Source organism: Muntiacus reevesi, chromosome 12 (genome assembly GCF_963930625.1).
Source record: "Muntiacus reevesi chromosome 12, mMunRee1.1, whole genome shotgun sequence".
Lineage (NCBI taxonomy): Eukaryota > Metazoa > Chordata > Mammalia > Artiodactyla > Cervidae > Muntiacus > Muntiacus reevesi.
The window spans coordinates 76,921,678-76,938,704 of NC_089260.1; the positions used below are offsets into that span (position 1 = coordinate 76,921,678).

A 17,027-nucleotide genomic window follows, 5' to 3' on the forward strand; every position below is an offset into this window, starting at 1 on the left:
AGGTCTGACCCGGAGCTCCAGCAGGGCCCAAGCCAGGTTTCACAGGCACGTTTATTCAAACGACACAATCACGCTCGGGCGAGGTCTGGCCCGGCCACCCTCCTCCCGGGCTCTGCTGACCCCTGGTGGTCGGCCCGGCCCAAGCCGGGGTGGGGGAAACCCCGCCCAAGGGGGGACACAGCACCACGACAGGAGGCGGGGCGGTAGGGCTGTGCGGGGCGCGGAGCCTAGGGAGCGGGAGGCAGGGCCGAGGGGGACCTCTAGGGTCAGGTGGCTGGGGAGAGGCTAAGGAGCGCAGGGGCGTCTTCGGGGAGAGACCCGGACTTGTGCTTGCAAGTGATGAGGTGGGTGGGCAGCGCCTGGGTGTCGTGGAAGATGACGAAGATGCTGGGCCGGTGGAGGCAGTCCACCGCGCTGTCATAGCGCAGGAGCGCGTGCCCGGGGGGCCGCGGAGGGGGTGCCCGCAGTCCGCGCTGGCCCTGCCCGTAGTCACCGGTCAGCACCCGTGCCACGAACACTGCCTTGTGGCCCTCGGCATCCGGGGGCGAGTAGCGGTCCAGCACCGACAGGGAGGCGCGCTTGGCGAAGTACACGCCCTGTCCGTAGAGCGCACCTGTGGGGGTGGGGGGGTCAGGGTGGTTCCAGGGAGCAGAGCCCACGCCCCGGAGGGACCCAGGCCTCACCATTGCGGCCGCAGAAGCTGCGGTTGAAGCCCCGCGCGCAGATGTCGGGGACGGTGGGCCCCGCTGTGCCGTGGTACAGGACCTGCTCGGCCTGCCGCTCACAGCACTGCTCCAGGCGCTCCCGGTGCAGCTCGTACTGCTGCTGCAGCAGCGGGTGTAGCACGCGGTCCACCTGAGGCGGGTGGGCGTGGGGAATCAGTCAGAGCCCGGCCGCTTGTGCCTCTGGGTTACCCAGCAGGGCTGAGCCCCAAGGAGCCCTCTGGGAGGAGTTCAGAGCCTGGGGAGACCTCAGAGCTCCTGCCGTGCTCTACTCAGTAGCCCACATGAGGCTGACCTTCGCCACCTCCACAGGGCCCCAAGTGGCACTGGAGGGCTTCCAGGGGGCCTGCAGGTGGACAACCCATCCACTAACCAAAACCCAGAGCCCATAGCCAGGCCTCTACAGAGAGAAGCTGAGCCCCACGCCTGCACTGCGGGCAGAACTTTATCCCCAAAACCAGGAGATACCCCAGACTTCCCAGTGATGGGAGACCTGGTGACCGACCTGGTAGTCAACCAGGAGGAGCCAACTCAGGGACTCAAATAGTTTCTAAAGAAATTCTAGTCACTTCAGGCAGATGCAAAAGAATATTGTATCCATGAAACAAGACTACCTACTGTGAAAAAAAACAGTCTGAAAATTAGAGTGTTCTTACATTAAGGATGGAATTGCTGAACTGCATCCAGTAGGTAGGCTAAATAATAAGACGAAGATAAAGATCAGGAAGTGACTCAGAATGCAGAGCTAAAGAAAGAGTTGGGAACTGTGAAAGGACTGATGTGGGAGAGGGGCGGGCCAGGAGGTCTAAGATCTCAGTAGTAGGAACTCGACAAGAAGACGCCAGACAGGTGACGGGAGCAAATAAGGGCTTGATGGAAGACAGTTCCTCTGAGCTGAAGGCGGCATCTTCAGATGGAAGAAACACCAAGGACAATGGGAAAGGCACACCTATGGCCCCTACCTGCTGGGAAAACAGCCTTCAAAGTGAAATGAAACTCTACAAGAGCACACACACACATGCACACACACACACCAAAGTCAATATACAAAGGTGGAAAAAAATCTCACATTCTCATACTGGGCTTCTCACCACTAATAATGGATGCTAAGAGGCCACAGAAGGGTTTTGTTGGGGTTTTTTTCTTACCTTTCCAAGAACGAAAAAATTTTAAAGAGGAAAGAAAAAGAAAAAGATCTTCCAAAGATCTGAAGGAAAACATTTTCATCCTGATTGCTATACCCAGCCACACTATTTATGGTGCAAACAAAATAAGTACAGATTAAGGCACATAAGAATCAGCTGTGCTTAAGTTCATAGAAATGTTTTAATAAACACATAGCATGTTTTGTTTGAAAAAATATCAATATCAAGTTGTAGTTGCAAAAGGCAAAATAAATTTAAAAGTCTAAGATGTTTATTACTCACTCAAGGAGATACTTCTACTAAACAGAAAAGGAATCTATGCAAGAGGGAGACGGAGTCACCAGGAGAAACTCAGCAGCCAAGCACCACAAAGAAAAAGGAACAGAGTAAATGAAGTTAACGGCCATTCATCCTTGACTCCTAGAATATTCTCTTTCAGGCAACGTGGTTTTAATGACTAGGTTTTTCCTTCCCCTTTGCCCTCTCTGGTCCAATGGTAAATACTTTTTCATTATCATAATATATTGATCAACCTAAGGCCCAAACATGAGTTTGAGCGAGCTCCAGGAGTTAGTGATAGACACAGAAGCCTGGCATGCTGCAGTCCATGGGGTCACAGAGTTGGACACAACTGGGTGACTGAACTGAACTGAACTGATGGCCCAAGCATGGAGCTTCATGACAGTCAGACGATGATGTTGGTTTGTCAACCTTGCCAACATAAAAATAATGTCACTGACCAAATGTGAGATGGAAGAGGGAAGAAATGATGGGGGGAAGGGAAGCCTGTCCTCCACATCTTCTCTGGAGGGAGGCAAGAGACAGTCTCTAAAATTAAGTGGAGAAAAGACTCAAGCGGACCACGTCAGTCACAGAGGTCCTACTGGAAGAAGTTGCACAGGCAACTAGCCAAACCTCAAGAGGAGCCTGGGGCCCGAGTGCAGGAGGTCTGTCCGCCGCAAAGGGCAAGAGTGATGGCTGCTAAGTCCAGAAATGGAAGCAGAGTCCTCCCCCTGGAGTTACAGCAGCAGAACCAGGAGAGTGGTGGTGCTGCTGCTGGCTGACCAGGCTAGGGCTGGAGAAAGCCTGGGGTTCTGCATTTCTGACCAGATCCAGGCTGCTGATGCTGCTACCCCCACCCCCAGGCCCACCCACCCACAGCTCAGTGCCTCAAGAGTCAAGGGGCCGCCTGGCTTCCCAGCTCTCGACTGGCCCCAGATCCCTGCCCCTCGGCCGTGAGCGTGCAGCCCAGCTCGTGCTCAGTTATCCTGTCTCTGGGCACTGCTCTCACACTCTCACGCCAGCCGACCAGCCTGGCTCAGCCTCCTCCTCAGCCCTTCCTTCTGGCCGTACCGGCCCTCGGGACACCGCTGCCTCCATTGTCCACCCCATTGCCTCGCGAGCCCCTCCATCCCAGCCTCCTTTTCCTTCCTTCTGGCCCCCCACCAGTAGTTCCCAGCCTTTTCTGCAATGAGACCAGGCTCAGAGCTGCCACTTTTTACAAGCGAATGCAGGAGGAGGCTGCAGCCAGCCCTCTTCTTGCAGGAGCCACACCCGTGGGAGGCAGAGGAGCCCCCAGAGGTGCAGTCTGCAGGAGCAATCCTCAGAGCAGCCACGAGATGGCGCCAACACCCCACGCTCTAGGCAAGGAGGCTGCAGTAGGCACCTGTCACTGGCAGAGTGGGGACCCGGGCTGGGACCCCCAACTTCCATAGCTTTCTGTCTCCCTGTTCCACACTTGGGAACACCCTTCTGGCAGGAAAAGGAGCTAGAGAAGCCCGGGCTCCCCTGCTCATCATGGCCTTCAACCCGCTGGGCGGCTTCTGGCCACGGGCTCTGCAAAGCAAAATGTGCCAGGAGCCCGGAGGCCAGAGGCGGCAAGACAGAGTGGCCTTACCCGCACCACGTGGATCCTGCCACGGGCCGTGTCCAGCGTGTCACAGAAGGCCTGCACCACTGCCTGGAACTCACTGCTGCTCTCTGCAAGACGCTCCAGCCTGCCCAGGGGCTCCTTCGGCCTCTGCTGTGGCACTGAGGCAGGAAGGAAAAAGGCTGCAGGCCATGCCCGGGGCACCAGTCGCCTCTGCCCTCCCCGTCCCCTTCCAGGCTGCGGACTCACGTGTGGAGCAGGAAGTGACCAAGGGAAAGGCCGAGCTCTGATCCCGGGGGCCAGCCAGCAGCGCTGCCAGGTGGCGGGCCGCGTGGGTAGGCTGGACCCCAAAGCCACGGAGGACGATGTGGCCACCGCGCAGGACAACACTCACGCCATGGTACCACTCCAGGCGGGCGCACAGCTCCGCTGGCAGCATGCAGCTCGGGGCCCCCACCAGCTCCTCCCTGAGGTGTACCTCCAAGGCAGCCTCCAGGGCCCGGTCCAGCTCATCCATATCCTGCTCAAAGGCGGCGTGCACCTCCAGCTGGGCCCAGCCACCCGGGCCCTGGCCCCGGAGGAGCTCCTGTCCCCCACTCAGGGGCGGCGGCTCCATCAGGGAGAGGGCCAGGGCCTGCTGCAGCGCAGCCTCCTCCTGCTTGGCCGCCTGGCCCCGCATCTGCAGGGACCGGTAGAGCGCCAGCTGCAGCTCAGCCTCCTCCTGCAACCGCCCAGGCTGTCCTGTGCTGGGGGCTGAGGGCCCCTCCCCAGACCCGGGAGCCGTCGCCTCCTCCTCCTCTGGCTGCCCCTCAGGCTCCTCCTCCCCTAGCTCCAGCGGCAGCCAGTCTTCCCCATCCAGGCCCTCCAGGGTGGCCAGCAGCTCTCGGACCTCCTCTGGGGGGCAGGGAGAGGCACCCGGTCAAGGGTCGAACCCAGTCAGGACGGGGCAGTCAGGGGCCAGGAGGAAGATGGAAACGGGTTGGAGGGTATCTGCTCAGCAGACGGGCACAGTGCAGAGTAGCCTGGAAGCTGAAGTCAAGAAAGGGTTGCAGGATGTCCCGGGGCCCCAGGGAGCCCTACCTAAGCCTGCATTCTCCTGGTCACCATCTGGATCATCTGGAGGCCACGAGGTGGAGGAGAGGCCAGGGAGGGCCTGCAGGGCCTCAGTGGGGCCCACCTGTTGGAAGAGAGTATCAGGGCCCCTGGAACACCTGCCCCCCAAGGCGTCTGAGCAAGGGTGGAGGCAGCGCCGGGCAGGGATAACAAGCGGAGGGCGGGGTAGGCTCCTTGTCCACCTCTTCCAGGTCTGTGTCCAGGACGGCCCCAGCCAGATGCTCTGTCCCAAAGATGCACTGGAACCGTGCCTCCAGCTCCCGGAGAAGGTGCTGCCCCTCTGGGCTCAGCAGGAACCTGGCACTGCCTGGGTGCTTCAGGCTCAGCACGTGACAGCTAACACTGCCCAGCAGACTTTGCAGAAACTCCTCAGCTGCCCGGCATGGGGCTAGGGCTCCACAGAGCTGCAGGACCATGGGGTGCGGGGGCAGTTGGCAGGTTTAGCATACAGGAAAGACACCCAGAGCCCCCAGTGGCAGAGGAGGATCAAAGGTGAGGACTCCTCAGAGGCTGCTCACCCGGAATCCAGTCGTATCTGATCCTTCGAGCGGGAAGAGGGCCACGTCTCCCAGGCCGGCGAGAAGGTCCTCATGATAGAGCTGAATGAAGCGCATTGCTCCCGGCTCCATTGCCAGCACCGTCTCCACCAGGCCCTCCTGCCCCGGTGACCCCGTGGGCGCCAGGCTCACTGACACCACCTGCTCTGAAGACCTCACGGCGATCTCCACTGGGTCCAGAGACCCCACAGTCCTCGGGCTCCCCGGCCCCTCCTCTTCTGAGGACCCCCCGGGCCCTGAGCTGACTGGCCCAGCCCGTGCCAGGAATGAGCTGTCCCAGCGAGGGCCTGTGCTCAGAGAGGCTCCTGACTGCCCTGACGCCTCCTCAGAGCCCAGTGTGACATCCCCAGCATGATTCTGTACCCTGGCTGGTCCTCCTGCCTCCTGGAGAACATGCTCGGGGGCCCCAGGCCCCAGCTCTCCTGGGCAGCTCCCTCCACCGGCGTCCTCGGCGAGCTCCTCAGGCTCCAGGACGTCATAGTGGGGGACGAGGCTCAACTCTGAGCCCTGCAGCCGGTGGTCCCGCTGCAGCACCCGCTCGGCCACTTGGAAGAAGGGAAAGAACGGAAGGTCATCAGGGCTCCAAGCCATGATGTGGGACTGCCCTGTCCTGCCCCACTCACCCTGCCAGTGCCGAAAGGAGACCACAGTGCCCAGGTGCCCCGGGAGGCTGCGCATGCCCTCCAGGGGCCCCCCGCCACTGCGGCGCTCATTCTCCAGGTACAGCTCTAGCAGCAGCAGGTCTGCAGGGGGGCCACCTCCTACCACACGCACTGCCCGGGCCTGGGGCACCCAGGCCAGGGAGACCTCAGACCCCTCCAGGCCCAGGGCCCGGGCGTGCTCCTCCAGGACGCCAGCTTCTGTGGGGAGGATGCAAGTCAGCTCAGGGTGCCTCCCCTAACAGGCAGGCCGCCCCAATCCCACCTCTTACCTGCCTCAGAAAGGGGCCTGGGCAGTTGCACCAGAGCGCGATCTGGTCGGGGACTGGCCAGGGCCTGGCAAGGCTGCTCCGGGTGCCCAACGGCACAAAGCAGAGCTTGAACGTACTGCTCCAGGAGCTGGGGTGTGGTGCCAGGAGGCAGTCCTTGGAGCAGCAGGCGCGCAGGGGCGCGTGGTGGGGCTGGCCGCAGGCTCAGCTGAGCCCCCTGGAGAGTGTGCTCTGGCCGGGCCAGGACCCTTGCGGCATCTGTGGACGAGGGGAGTGTGCAGTCAGGGCCAGTGGCCAGCGGGGCCCAGGCTGCCCCTTTCCGTTGGTCCCTCACCTGCAGGCTCCTCAAAGGTGAGGATGCCCCCGCGGCCGAGTCTCTGCCAACTCGCCACAGGCCCACCCCCCGAGCTTCGGCGGTTCTCGAAGTAGAGCATGAGCAGCTCATCCTGGACGCTGGGGGGCAGACCACTGAGCTCCACGGCCGCTCCCGCCTGTGCCTCTGCCTCCCCCATCGCTGCCCTGGGGCCGGAAGAAGGGGCAGGCAGCAGCCCCACCGTTCCGCCTCACGCAGCCCGGGTCCCTTGGCAGCGTTCCCTGACGCCCCCTTCACCATGCAGGTGACCTACATCCCCCCACTTAAGCTCCCCAGCCCCAGCCTGGGCCGCCCCAGTCTGGGCCTTCAGCCGGGACTCCCTCCCCGCACCCTGGGACAGGAAGCAAAAGTGAAACTGTTGCAGGAAGGGAGGAGCCGGCAGTGCTGGGGAGTGTGGCCTTTCAGGTGCTTCACTCCTCAGGCTCCTCCTGCAGGATATTCCAGCCCTGCCCCCGCCCCCCCGCCCTCCCCAGCCCGACCCCCCCCCCCCGACCCCCACTCCCTCAGCCCACCTGTTCTCTCATCTGTCTCACCCCAGCCCAGTGGCTGGCAGGATGTGGGGAGTGGCCCCTGGAGGTCCTCCCCTCCCCCTGGCCCTTCCCTGTGAACCTCAAGACACCAAGCCAATCACCCTCCCTAGTAAATCTGCCTGGGTTCTTGAGCCGTTGCCCCCAACTCAAAGACCTCAAGCCTCTGTGTTCCCTTCCCCCACTGAAGAGACTTTGGGTCTGGTTGAGGCTGGTTTTCTTTTTTATTTGTTTATTTATTTATTTATTTATTTTTCCATTTATTATTAGTTGGAGGCTAATTGCTTTACAATATTGTAGTGGTTTTTGTCACACATTGACATGAATCAGCCATGGATTTACATGTATTCCCCATCCTGATCCCCCCTCCCACCTCCCTCTCCACCGGATTCCTCTGGGTCTTCCCAGTGCACCAGGCCTGAGCACCTGTCTCATGCATCCAGCCTGGGCTAGTGATCTGTTTCACCCTAGATAATATACATGTTTCGATGCTGTTCTCTCTAAACATCCCACCCTCGCCTTCTCCCAGAGTCCAAAAGTCTGTTCTGTATCTCTTTTTCTGTTTTGCATATAGGGTTATCGTTACCATCCTTCTAAATTCCATATATATGCATTAGTATACTGTATTGGTCTTTATCTTTCTGGCTTACTTCACTCTGTATAATGGGCTCCAGTTTCATCCATCTCATTAGAACTGATTCAAATGAATGAGGCTGACTTTCAACTCTCCCCAGCAACCTTGGCGCCTGCACCTGCACTCACCCTTCAACAACTCAAAGGTGGCTGACCTCCCACCTTTCAAGGGCGAGCAGCTCAGCTCCTGACCCTGAAGGGGTACGTCCCCATCACTGCTGGCCCACAGCACTGCCACGCCTCTCGCCTGGCTGCACCTTTAGAACCCACATTCCCTCTTGCCACCCAGTCGCCCCTTCCCTGGTGCCCATACTCCATTGGCTTCCAGCCTCTGGAAGAGTTGTGCCCACAGTGCTCTCCACCCCCACCCCCCCACTTAGCCCTCAGTCACAAAAACTCCGCTCAACCCCTGCTACTTCTGCAAGGGATTGAGGGCCTGTACAGCCTGTACCCTGAGCTGTCCCCACCCTGGTCTGAGCCTCTGCATCTCTCATCTAGACATGTCTCTGACTTCTGAACTGATCTCTCTCTGCCACTCCTGCCCTCTTGCACCGTCCATCCTCAACAGAGGGCAGGGTGTGCCTTATAAGTCGCACCAACAGCTGCTAAAGATTGGACCATGGTAAAGCCAAAGTCCTTTGGAAGACCTGCCAGGTTGAACTGACCAGGCCCCAGTCCCTGCTGGCCGAAAGCCCCCTGCATCCCCCATGCTCTGCTGTCAATGCAGCAGACCCTTCCTCCCTGATGCCTTTGTACTGGCCCTTCCCTCTTCTAGACCAGCCTTTCCCACAGGGCCACCTGGCCACCCCTCCCCCCAACTCACCTTACTAGGCTCTTGGTGGCAGGTTTAACTTGAACTTAAAAGTCTTCAAGGGCCCTCCTAAAGCCCTGACCTCGACTTCACATTTGTCATTTTTAGGTTTTTTTCTTTTAAAAAGGGCCCTCAAATTGTATGAGCTTCTAGTTGTACAAAACCTGAAGTCACCCCTGCCTGCTCTATGCTTTGTCTTCTCATGGAACTAATTGTCAACAAAGGTCCATCTAGTCAAGGCTATGGTTTTTCCAGTAGTTACATATGGATGTGAGAGTTGGACTATAAAGAAAGCTGAGTGCAGAAAAATTGATGCTTTTGAACTGTGGTGTTGGAGAAGACTCTTGAGAGTCCCTTGGACTGCAAGGAGATCCAACCAATCCATCCTAAAACAGATCAGTCCTGAGTATTCATTAGAAGGACAGATGTTGAGGCTGAAACTCCAATAATTTGGCCACCTGATGCGAAGAGCTGACTCATTTGAAAAGACCCTGATGCTGGGAAAGATTGAGGGCAGGAGGAGAAGGGAACAACAGAGGATGAGATGGTTGGATAGCTCACCGACTCAATGGACATAAGTTTGAGTAAACTCTGGGAGTTGGTGATGGACAGGGAGGCCTGGCGTGCTGCGGTTCATGGGGTTGCAAGGAGTCGGACACAAGTGAGCGATTGAACTGAAATGGAACTCATTGCGTTCTAACACAATGTATAATACCATGTCTATACAATGTATAACACAATGTAAAGACAACTGAAGCCGGGGGAAGTTAACTTGACCTCTGGTCCTGGGGCATCTCGAAGCCTCAGTCCCTCAACAGAGAAACAGGGCTAACAACTCCAGCCTTACTGCTTGTGAGTTTGTGAAGTGAGAATAAATGGTCTAGTAGGGACCTAGACTAGCTTAATAGAGAGGATTGAGCAATTATACAATTAGCTCTCTTGATCTGGGATAGATTTGAATGAAATGGAAAGTGGGGTTTCAAGGTCAAGGAGGGACGGAGAGTGCTAGTCAAGACAGCAAATCCCAAATTTAGGAATAAATTTCTCAACTCTCTGACCCAAGCAGGTGTCAGCCTGCAGGTCCACAGCTCTGAGCCCAAGCCCAACTCTCGGTGGACAGAGCGCGAGAAAGACGCCAGCAGGGCGGCGGAATGGGACAGGGTCCAACCGGAGAGGCGCGGCGCTCCCGCAGAGCCCCGCCCGCGGCCCCGCCTCGCCCGCGGCCCCGCCCCAGGGCCCGCCCCAGGGCCCGCCCCGTCACACGGCCCCGCTGCGTCTCCCGAGCCACAGGCGCAGGCCCAGCCGAGCCGGCAGCGTAGCGGGTGCGGGTGCGAGTGCGGACGAAGCGGTGGCCGACCCCGCGGCCGCGCAGCGGACAGTGGGCGCAGCGTCCTGAGGCGCCCCGCGACTGGTGAGTCCCCGGCCGTAGCACAGCCGCGTGTCTACCGGTTCAGCCGGCTGGCCGCTGCCACCCCCGCGCGAGCCCTGCGCAGCCGAAGGGCGTCGCGGTGGGTCAATCTGTCGGTCCGGCCGCCGCGCGGCCCGCAGGGCCCGGGGAGTGGGGTGCGGCGGCGGCGGCGGCGGCGGGGGCGGGGAGCCGGAGGACCCCGCGCGGGCAGGCGAGCGGGGGCGGCGCGCTGCGGGGACAGTAGGACCGCCGCTCGAGCGCCCCCCAAACGGGCAAGAAGGCCCACCCCGCCCTCGGTGCGGGGTCCGTGGCCGCCGCTGCCGCCGCCCGCCTCGCCCCCACGTCCGCTTTGTTCCCCTGCACGCCCTCTGGTCTCTTCCATCCCCCACACACCCCCGCAACCCGCTGTTCTTGGCGTACCCCGCCGGCAGGCAGCCGGGCAGCCGATCCAGGCCTGCTGCCCCCACCCGGGAGCGAGGGACGGTCGGGCCCTGCTCTGGGAGAGGGGCTCAGGGCTCTCGTTGGTCACAGATGGTGTGGGGATTTCCTGGGATAGAAATAGCCGCCTGCTCTGGCCCCTTAAAGCTGCTTAAGGGGCGGGATGTGAAGGGGAGGGTCCGGGCACACCCCAACACCTCCCCGACCGCGCCCCCGGCCGACACCCAGGATGAGCTCTGCCCCGGAGACGCCAGCAGCGGTGACAGGGCCCCTCGAGGTGCTTGTGAGAAACCGCGGAAGCCCCAGAATCCCGAGGCTGACAAAATCATCCCTTCCTCCCTCCCCTCCTTCCCCTCTGGGGTCGGCCTGTGGCAGCCCCTGCTGAAGCCGCCTGCGCAGCCACCCGGCCCCCACCCGCCTCTCCTGGCCCCCAGCTTGGGACTCCCCACTGCCCTAGGGCAGAGGTCATAATCCCCCTCCTTCCGTCCGTCCTGGATCCCCCACCCTCCCCCCGCGCTGGCTTCTGTCGCTGCAGGCTAACTGTTCTCTCTCTGTCCTCTAGGGGGGGACCACAGAAGCTGAGGCCATGTCCCATGAAAAGAGTTTCTTGGTGTCTGGGGACAGCTATCCTCCCCCCAACCCTGGATATCCCGGAGGGCCCCAGCCCTCCATGGCACCCTACCCAGGGGCCCCTTACCCACAGGCCCCGTTCCAGCCATCCCCCTATGGCCAGCCAGGGTATCCCCAGGGCCCCAGCCCTTACCCCCAAGGTGGTTACCCTCAGGGCCCCTACCCCCCTGGAGGCTACCCCCAGGGCACCTACCCCCCAGGGGGCTACCCCCAGGGCCCCTACCCGCCAGGGGGCTACCCTCAGGGGCCATATCCGCAGAGCCCCTTTCCCCCCAACCCCTACGGACAGCCACAGGTCTTCCCAGCACAGGACCCTGGCTGTGAGTATCGGGGCGGGGCAGGGAGCGGGCAGGGGTTCCCACATGAGGAAGGGGTGCTGACTGCCCGTCCTGCTCCTCAGCACCTCATCATGGGAACTATCACGAGGAGGGGCCACCATCCTACTATGACAACCAGGACTTCCCTGCCACCAACTGGGACGACAAGAGCATCCGCCAGGCCTTCATCCGCAAGGTGGGCCTTGGGGGCTGGGGATGTGGGCAGCCGTGCTGGCGGGGCTCTGAGCCGCCTCCCTCCCCAGGTGTTCCTGGTGCTGACCCTGCAGCTGTCCGTGACCCTGTCCACCGTGGCTGTGTTCACCTTCGTCGGGGAGGTGAAGGGCTTTGTCCGCGAAAACGTCTGGACCTACTATGTCTCCTATGCCGTCTTCTTCATCTCCCTCATTGTTCTCAGCTGCTGTGGGGACTTCCGGCGGAAGCACCCCTGGAACCTTGTTGCGCTGGTAACTCCCAGGGCCCTGCCTCTGCACTCCACGTCTCAGGCTTTGGAGCAACAGAGGGCATGGGGCAGGGTGGGAGGGGCCGTGGCTCTGGGTGCTGAAACACCATCTCCCTACAGTCGATCCTGACTGTCAGCCTGTCCTACATGGTGGGCATGATCGCCAGCTTCTACAATACCGAGGCGGTCATCATGGCCGTAGGCATCACCACAACCGTCTGCTTCACAGTGGTCATCTTCTCCATGCAGGTGAGGGGCCCCCAGGGGCAGGGCTGCCGACCCCCGGGGCCCAGAGGCCCCCTGGGGCGGCGGCAGCCAGTGGCTCCTGTGCGCGTCTATGCCCGCAGACCCGCTATGACTTCACATCCTGCATGGGCGTGCTCCTGGTGAGCATGGTAGTGCTCATTCTCTTCGCCATCCTCTGCATCTTCATCCGGAACCGCATCCTGGAGATCGTGTATGCCTCGCTGGGCGCTCTGCTGTTCACCTGCGTGAGTGCCGGAGCCGTGGCCCAGGCGGGGGGCTGGGCAGGGGTCATGTTCCTTGACACGGCCGCTCTGTCACCCCCAGTTCCTGGCAGTGGACACTCAGCTGCTGCTGGGGAACAAGCAGCTGTCCCTGAGCCCGGAGGAGTATGTGTTTGCTGCGCTGAACCTCTACACGGACATCATCAACATCTTCCTATACATCCTCACCATCATTGGCCGCGCCAAGGAGTAGTCTGAGCCCGCTCACATGGGGCCCCTCAGGTGGCATGCCCGGCCTGGCCCCTGCCCCAGCGTGGCAGCTCCTCTCAGCTCCCCTCTCTCATCCCCATGTGCTGCCTGGGACAGGGAGCCACCCAACCCTCCCGTGTGTACACCGCAGACACTTCTGTCTGGACCCGCTGCGGCCAGCATGGCCCCTCCCAGCCGTCCCACCCTGCCACAGGGCAGCGGGGCCGGGTTTCCGTGCCCCCTCCCGCCCACCCAGTGTTGCATGAACCCTGTCTGCCAGTCCACTCCAGGGTCTGGGGGCAACACCAGGCCTCAGGGGCGAGCGATGGAGCCACGAGGTGAGGGTACACGTCTCTCCTCCTGTCCCTGCTCCCCGGCCTGGCGTACAGCCTCCTCACCCCCCCACTGGAGTGCTGCCCTCTGGGGGACCTGCGGGGTGAGGGTCTCGTCCCTATGCTAGCCCTGAGGGCAGAGAGGAGGGAACAGTCCAGGTCAGGAGGGTGCCTTCCCCTCATTCTGCTGTCTGTAAAATTCCAATAAACGGGACCCTCTGCGCTCTGTGTTCCCTTCCTCACTCCTCACTGCCACTTCCTCCCTGAGGCAGGGAGGGGTCTGGGCGTCCGCAGAGTGAGGTGGCGAGCAGGACCCGGACAGGCAGGAGCCGGACAGGCGTTGCTGGCTGGGCCTGGCTCTAGCAGAGGGTGAGGGCAGCAGCCTCTCCATGCCTCCACCTCCTTGCAGCCTTCCCAGCCATGTCCTGCGTGCTGTGCCAGGAGGCCCGGCTGATGGACGGGACCCAGGGCTCCCAGATCACATGCTGTCTTCCACTCATGCCTGGGACCTGCCTGGCATGACGGAGGATCCTGTGAGACCTCAACCGTCCTCCCCCAGGCCTGAGGGGCAGCGGCACGGGTCACTGACTGCCCCCCCACCCAGGCAGGACTGTCCTGCTCCTCTGGCTCTGAAAGGCCCCCAGGAGCCCATCAGTGGGCACCTGACAGGTGGCACTGCACGCCCCCCCAGACACCTGCAGACCAGGGCCCCCAGGGTGAAGTGGGATGGAGACCCTGAGGCCCTCTGGCCTGCCTCTGGCGCCTTCCAGCAGTCTCTCCAGACCCCACCCCTCCGTGGCCTCAGCCCCAGCTGGTCCTGCATGGACTCCTGTGGCTCCCACTGTCCCCCCCTCCAGAGCCTACCCCTGCCTCCTCGGCTCTGACGTGTGCACCCGCTGTCAGTCAGCTGCCCTTATCCCCGCCCTCCTCACAGAGGGGTCCCACTGTGGCCCTGAGCCCTCCTGAGCCCCCAGCCCAGTGGACACTCCTGACCGGCCTTCGCCCGTGGGACCTGCTGTCCACTTGGCTTGAGACCCCTCTCCCAGGGCTTCCCCACCTCCTACCCACCACCCCATTAACCCGGTCCATTAACTGGTGCCAGTACCACAGCATCTCTGAATGGACGCCCGCTCTACACCAGCACCCCCACACTCACAGGCACCTCATCATGGCCTACGCTGCCCCTGCTGCTCCCACATAAGCCCTATCAGCATCCAAAGGCCCCCCCAGGCCACAGACGCGTGTCCCCTCCGCCCTCGTCCATCCTGCCCCACCCCCTCTCCACCTGCAGCCCCTCCCCGAGGCCTCCTATGCTCAGCTGACAGCTCACCCCCATCAAGTCTCTGCCCGCTGCCAGGCGTGCTACCAACACATGGACCACACCACGTGCCTGATAGCAGCCAGCAGCACAAAGTCCACGTACCCTGAAGGCTGCTCGAGTTGGCCTTCCACTGTCCCTATGCCCCTCAACCCGAAATGGACCTTGCTCGTCCTGAGCCGCGGGCAGGCCCCACTTCCCTGGGCAGGCTGCACACTGCCTTCCCAGAGTCCAACTCACCCTGCACGGCAGTTTTGCTCCATGCCAGCACCACTACCCTCAGTCACTCTGCTTTGTTCACGTGCCGGGCAGGTGTCGCCGCTCCCCTCCCCTACCTCTCCTGGAGCAGGTGCGGCTCTCATCCAGGATTCCCTGCCTGCGGGAGCCAAGCATGCAGACACCTGCTCCAGGTAGCGCTCCTGGGCTTCAAACCCCAGCAGAGGCAGGAGGGGCAGCTCAGGAATGAATCCCAAGCCAAGTGTGCAGGGCCAGTGTCTGCTCAGGGAATGCAAGGAGGACAAAATCTTGGCTAGGCGAATCCCTGGCGGAGGCTCCTGGGGACCATCAGGGGCCAGAGGTGTGGGCCCGGCCAAGGTCCGGAAGCTGGGCCGCTGCGGGAGGGGAGGTCAGGGCTGCACACGGATGAGGCCTTGAGCTTGCCCTGCTGGGGAAGGGGACTGGCAGGAGCCACCGCTGAGCGTGTGCTCAGGAAGATGAGTCCAGGGAGAGAGTGTCCAGAAGAGGGGGTGGGCTCCAACAGGCACAGGAAGGAAGCAGACTAGATGGCAGATGGGAGCAGGCTCAGGGCGGCTGGCAGTGGCCACAGGGGCCCAGTCGAGGCAGGCAGGGCATTTCTGCCAATGGAGTTTGGCCTGCTGTCTGCTGTGTCCTCCGCCGCTGGGAAGGAGATACGGGGCAGCTTGTGTCTAACCGGGTGGGTGAGTGTGAAGAAGGCACAGGAGAGGTGAGGTCAGCCAGGGAGACTGTTCAGGTGAGGTGAGGCAGCCCCCAGATCCTGGAGCTGGCCTGGCGCACTCAGATACGGCCGTGGTGGTCTCCGGTGTAGAACATGCAGCTTCACATGAGACCAGGTCAGACAGGGCCCCTCTGTGCCAGATCAGATCGAGAGAGAGGACTCCTCTGTCATAATGTCTGAACACAGGCCAGGTGTGGGCATTGTCCATCCATAAAGAAGACCTACTGTGTGCCTCCTGTCCTGCCTCATCTGAGCAGCTGCTAGCTCTTCAAAGCGGGCAGCTTTAGCTGGCCCCTAGTCTGTCCTCCCAACAAGTTGCTGTTGAGATACACAGTCTCAGGACAACTTCCCCACCCCGTTCACCCAAACAAGTCCTTCCTGTGTCCCCTCCTGGGCCCCCCTCCTGGGCCGCCCAGAGATACACAGTAAGCCTGTCTTACTGTGTAAGACACCCAGGGACAGGGTGTCGGTGGGCTTCCTCTGAAGTCTTGAGGAGGACTAATTTATTCTTCAATCAAAATGTTTATTTACACGACTAATTGTGTAAGTCCATTCATGTTTTCAGATTAAACGATGCATGGGACTTCCCTGGTGCTCCAGATGTGAAGACTCCATGCTCCCAGTGCAGGCGGTTCCATCTCCAGTCAGGGAACTGGATCCCACATCCAGCAACCAAAGGTCCCTGTGCCACAGCTAAGACCCGGCGCAGCCAAATCAACCACTTTTTTTTTTTTTCATTTATTTTTATTAGTTGGAGGCTAATTACTTTACAATATTGTAGTGGGTTTTGTCATACATTGACATGAATCAGCCATGGATTTACATGTATTCCCCACCCCGATCCCCCCTCCCAAAAAATATGGAACGCTTCATGAATTTGCATGTCATCCTTGCGCAGGGGCCATGCTAATCTTCTCTGTATCGTTCCAATTTTAGTATATGTACTGCCGAAGTGAGCACTAACCACTATTTTTTAGAGAAAGATTAAAGGACACAGAATCTCAGCACCATCACTGCGCCTGATGAAAAGCTCCGTGTGGGCAGCACAGGACCCCACGCACAGGACCCCACTCGCTCAGCAGCCCACGGCTGCCCTGTGCCGCCTGCCCTGCCAACCAGTGCTGCCCTCAGCCTCTGGAGCTGGAGGAGCCTTCAGGACAGGCTCGCGACCTGCACATCCTGACACCCAGGCCAGCATCTAGTCCAGAGTGTGTGCTGTCGGCGTAGACCGTGGAAGGAGTGGGGAACTCTATGCGGTGTGAGCCACCCAGGCACCAACTGCCCCAAGACCGGGCAGAGAGCACTGCAGACTCTGGACTCTGGTCAGCATCAGCATCAGTGGGAAGCACTTGAGGAGTGCAGGCAGCAGAACTGAAAGCCTAGGACACTTGTGGAGGCCCTTCTAGGGGAGCAGGTAGAAGAGCGAGGAGGTGAGAGCATAGTGGAGGGTTGAGGTTGGTGTGTCAGCTGTGGACACAGAGCTTGAGTCCAAACTCTTCTGCAGGCAGGGATGAACCACTGGGACCTTCCAGTGAAGAGCCTGGAAGTGGTTTGAGTAAAGGCAGGAGAATCAGCGAGGCCCACAGTGAGGGCCTGGCCTGGGGGGCATGGGGCGCTGGGAGGGGAGGCACTGATGGCAGGTGCTGTGGCTCCCCAGGCTGCCCTTCTCCACCAGGCCCAGACACTGCGCCCCAAGCAGCAGCATGGCTTGGCCCATCTGCCGCCAAAACGTTCTGTGTTCCTGAGTTCTGCT

The 17,027-nt window shown here is 60.7% G+C and overlaps 2 protein-coding genes and 1 non-coding gene across 3 annotated transcripts; 1 reads left to right on the plus strand and 2 right to left on the minus strand.

Moving 5' to 3' along the window:
• Positions 1–24: 24 nt before the first annotated feature.
• PARP10 (poly(ADP-ribose) polymerase family member 10) lies at positions 25–7,033 on the minus strand. The gene is made up of 10 exons (XM_065902665.1): positions 6,670–7,033; positions 6,339–6,593; positions 6,031–6,267; positions 5,369–5,952; positions 5,033–5,254; positions 4,818–4,914; positions 3,987–4,631; positions 3,765–3,898; positions 684–855; positions 25–613 (listed from the first exon to the last, which is right to left on the minus strand). Exons 1-10 carry the CDS (start codon positions 6,845–6,847, stop codon positions 267–269), a joined length of 2,871 nt encoding a protein of 956 aa, XP_065758737.1. The 5' UTR covers positions 6,848–7,033; the 3' UTR covers positions 25–266.
• Positions 7,034–9,937: 2,904 nt separating this feature from the next.
• Positions 9,938–13,223, plus strand: GRINA (glutamate ionotropic receptor NMDA type subunit associated protein 1). The gene is made up of 7 exons (XM_065902700.1): positions 9,938–10,090; positions 11,088–11,475; positions 11,556–11,668; positions 11,736–11,936; positions 12,053–12,181; positions 12,280–12,423; positions 12,503–13,223. Exons 2-7 carry the CDS (start codon positions 11,112–11,114, stop codon positions 12,650–12,652), a joined length of 1,101 nt encoding a protein of 366 aa, XP_065758772.1. The 5' UTR covers positions 9,938–10,090; positions 11,088–11,111; the 3' UTR covers positions 12,653–13,223.
• Positions 13,224–16,127: 2,904 nt separating this feature from the next.
• LOC136145339 (U6 spliceosomal RNA) lies at positions 16,128–16,234 on the minus strand. The gene has a single exon (XR_010658775.1). It is a non-coding gene; the product is annotated as a U6 spliceosomal RNA (small nuclear RNA).
• Positions 16,235–17,027: the final 793 nt, after the last annotated feature.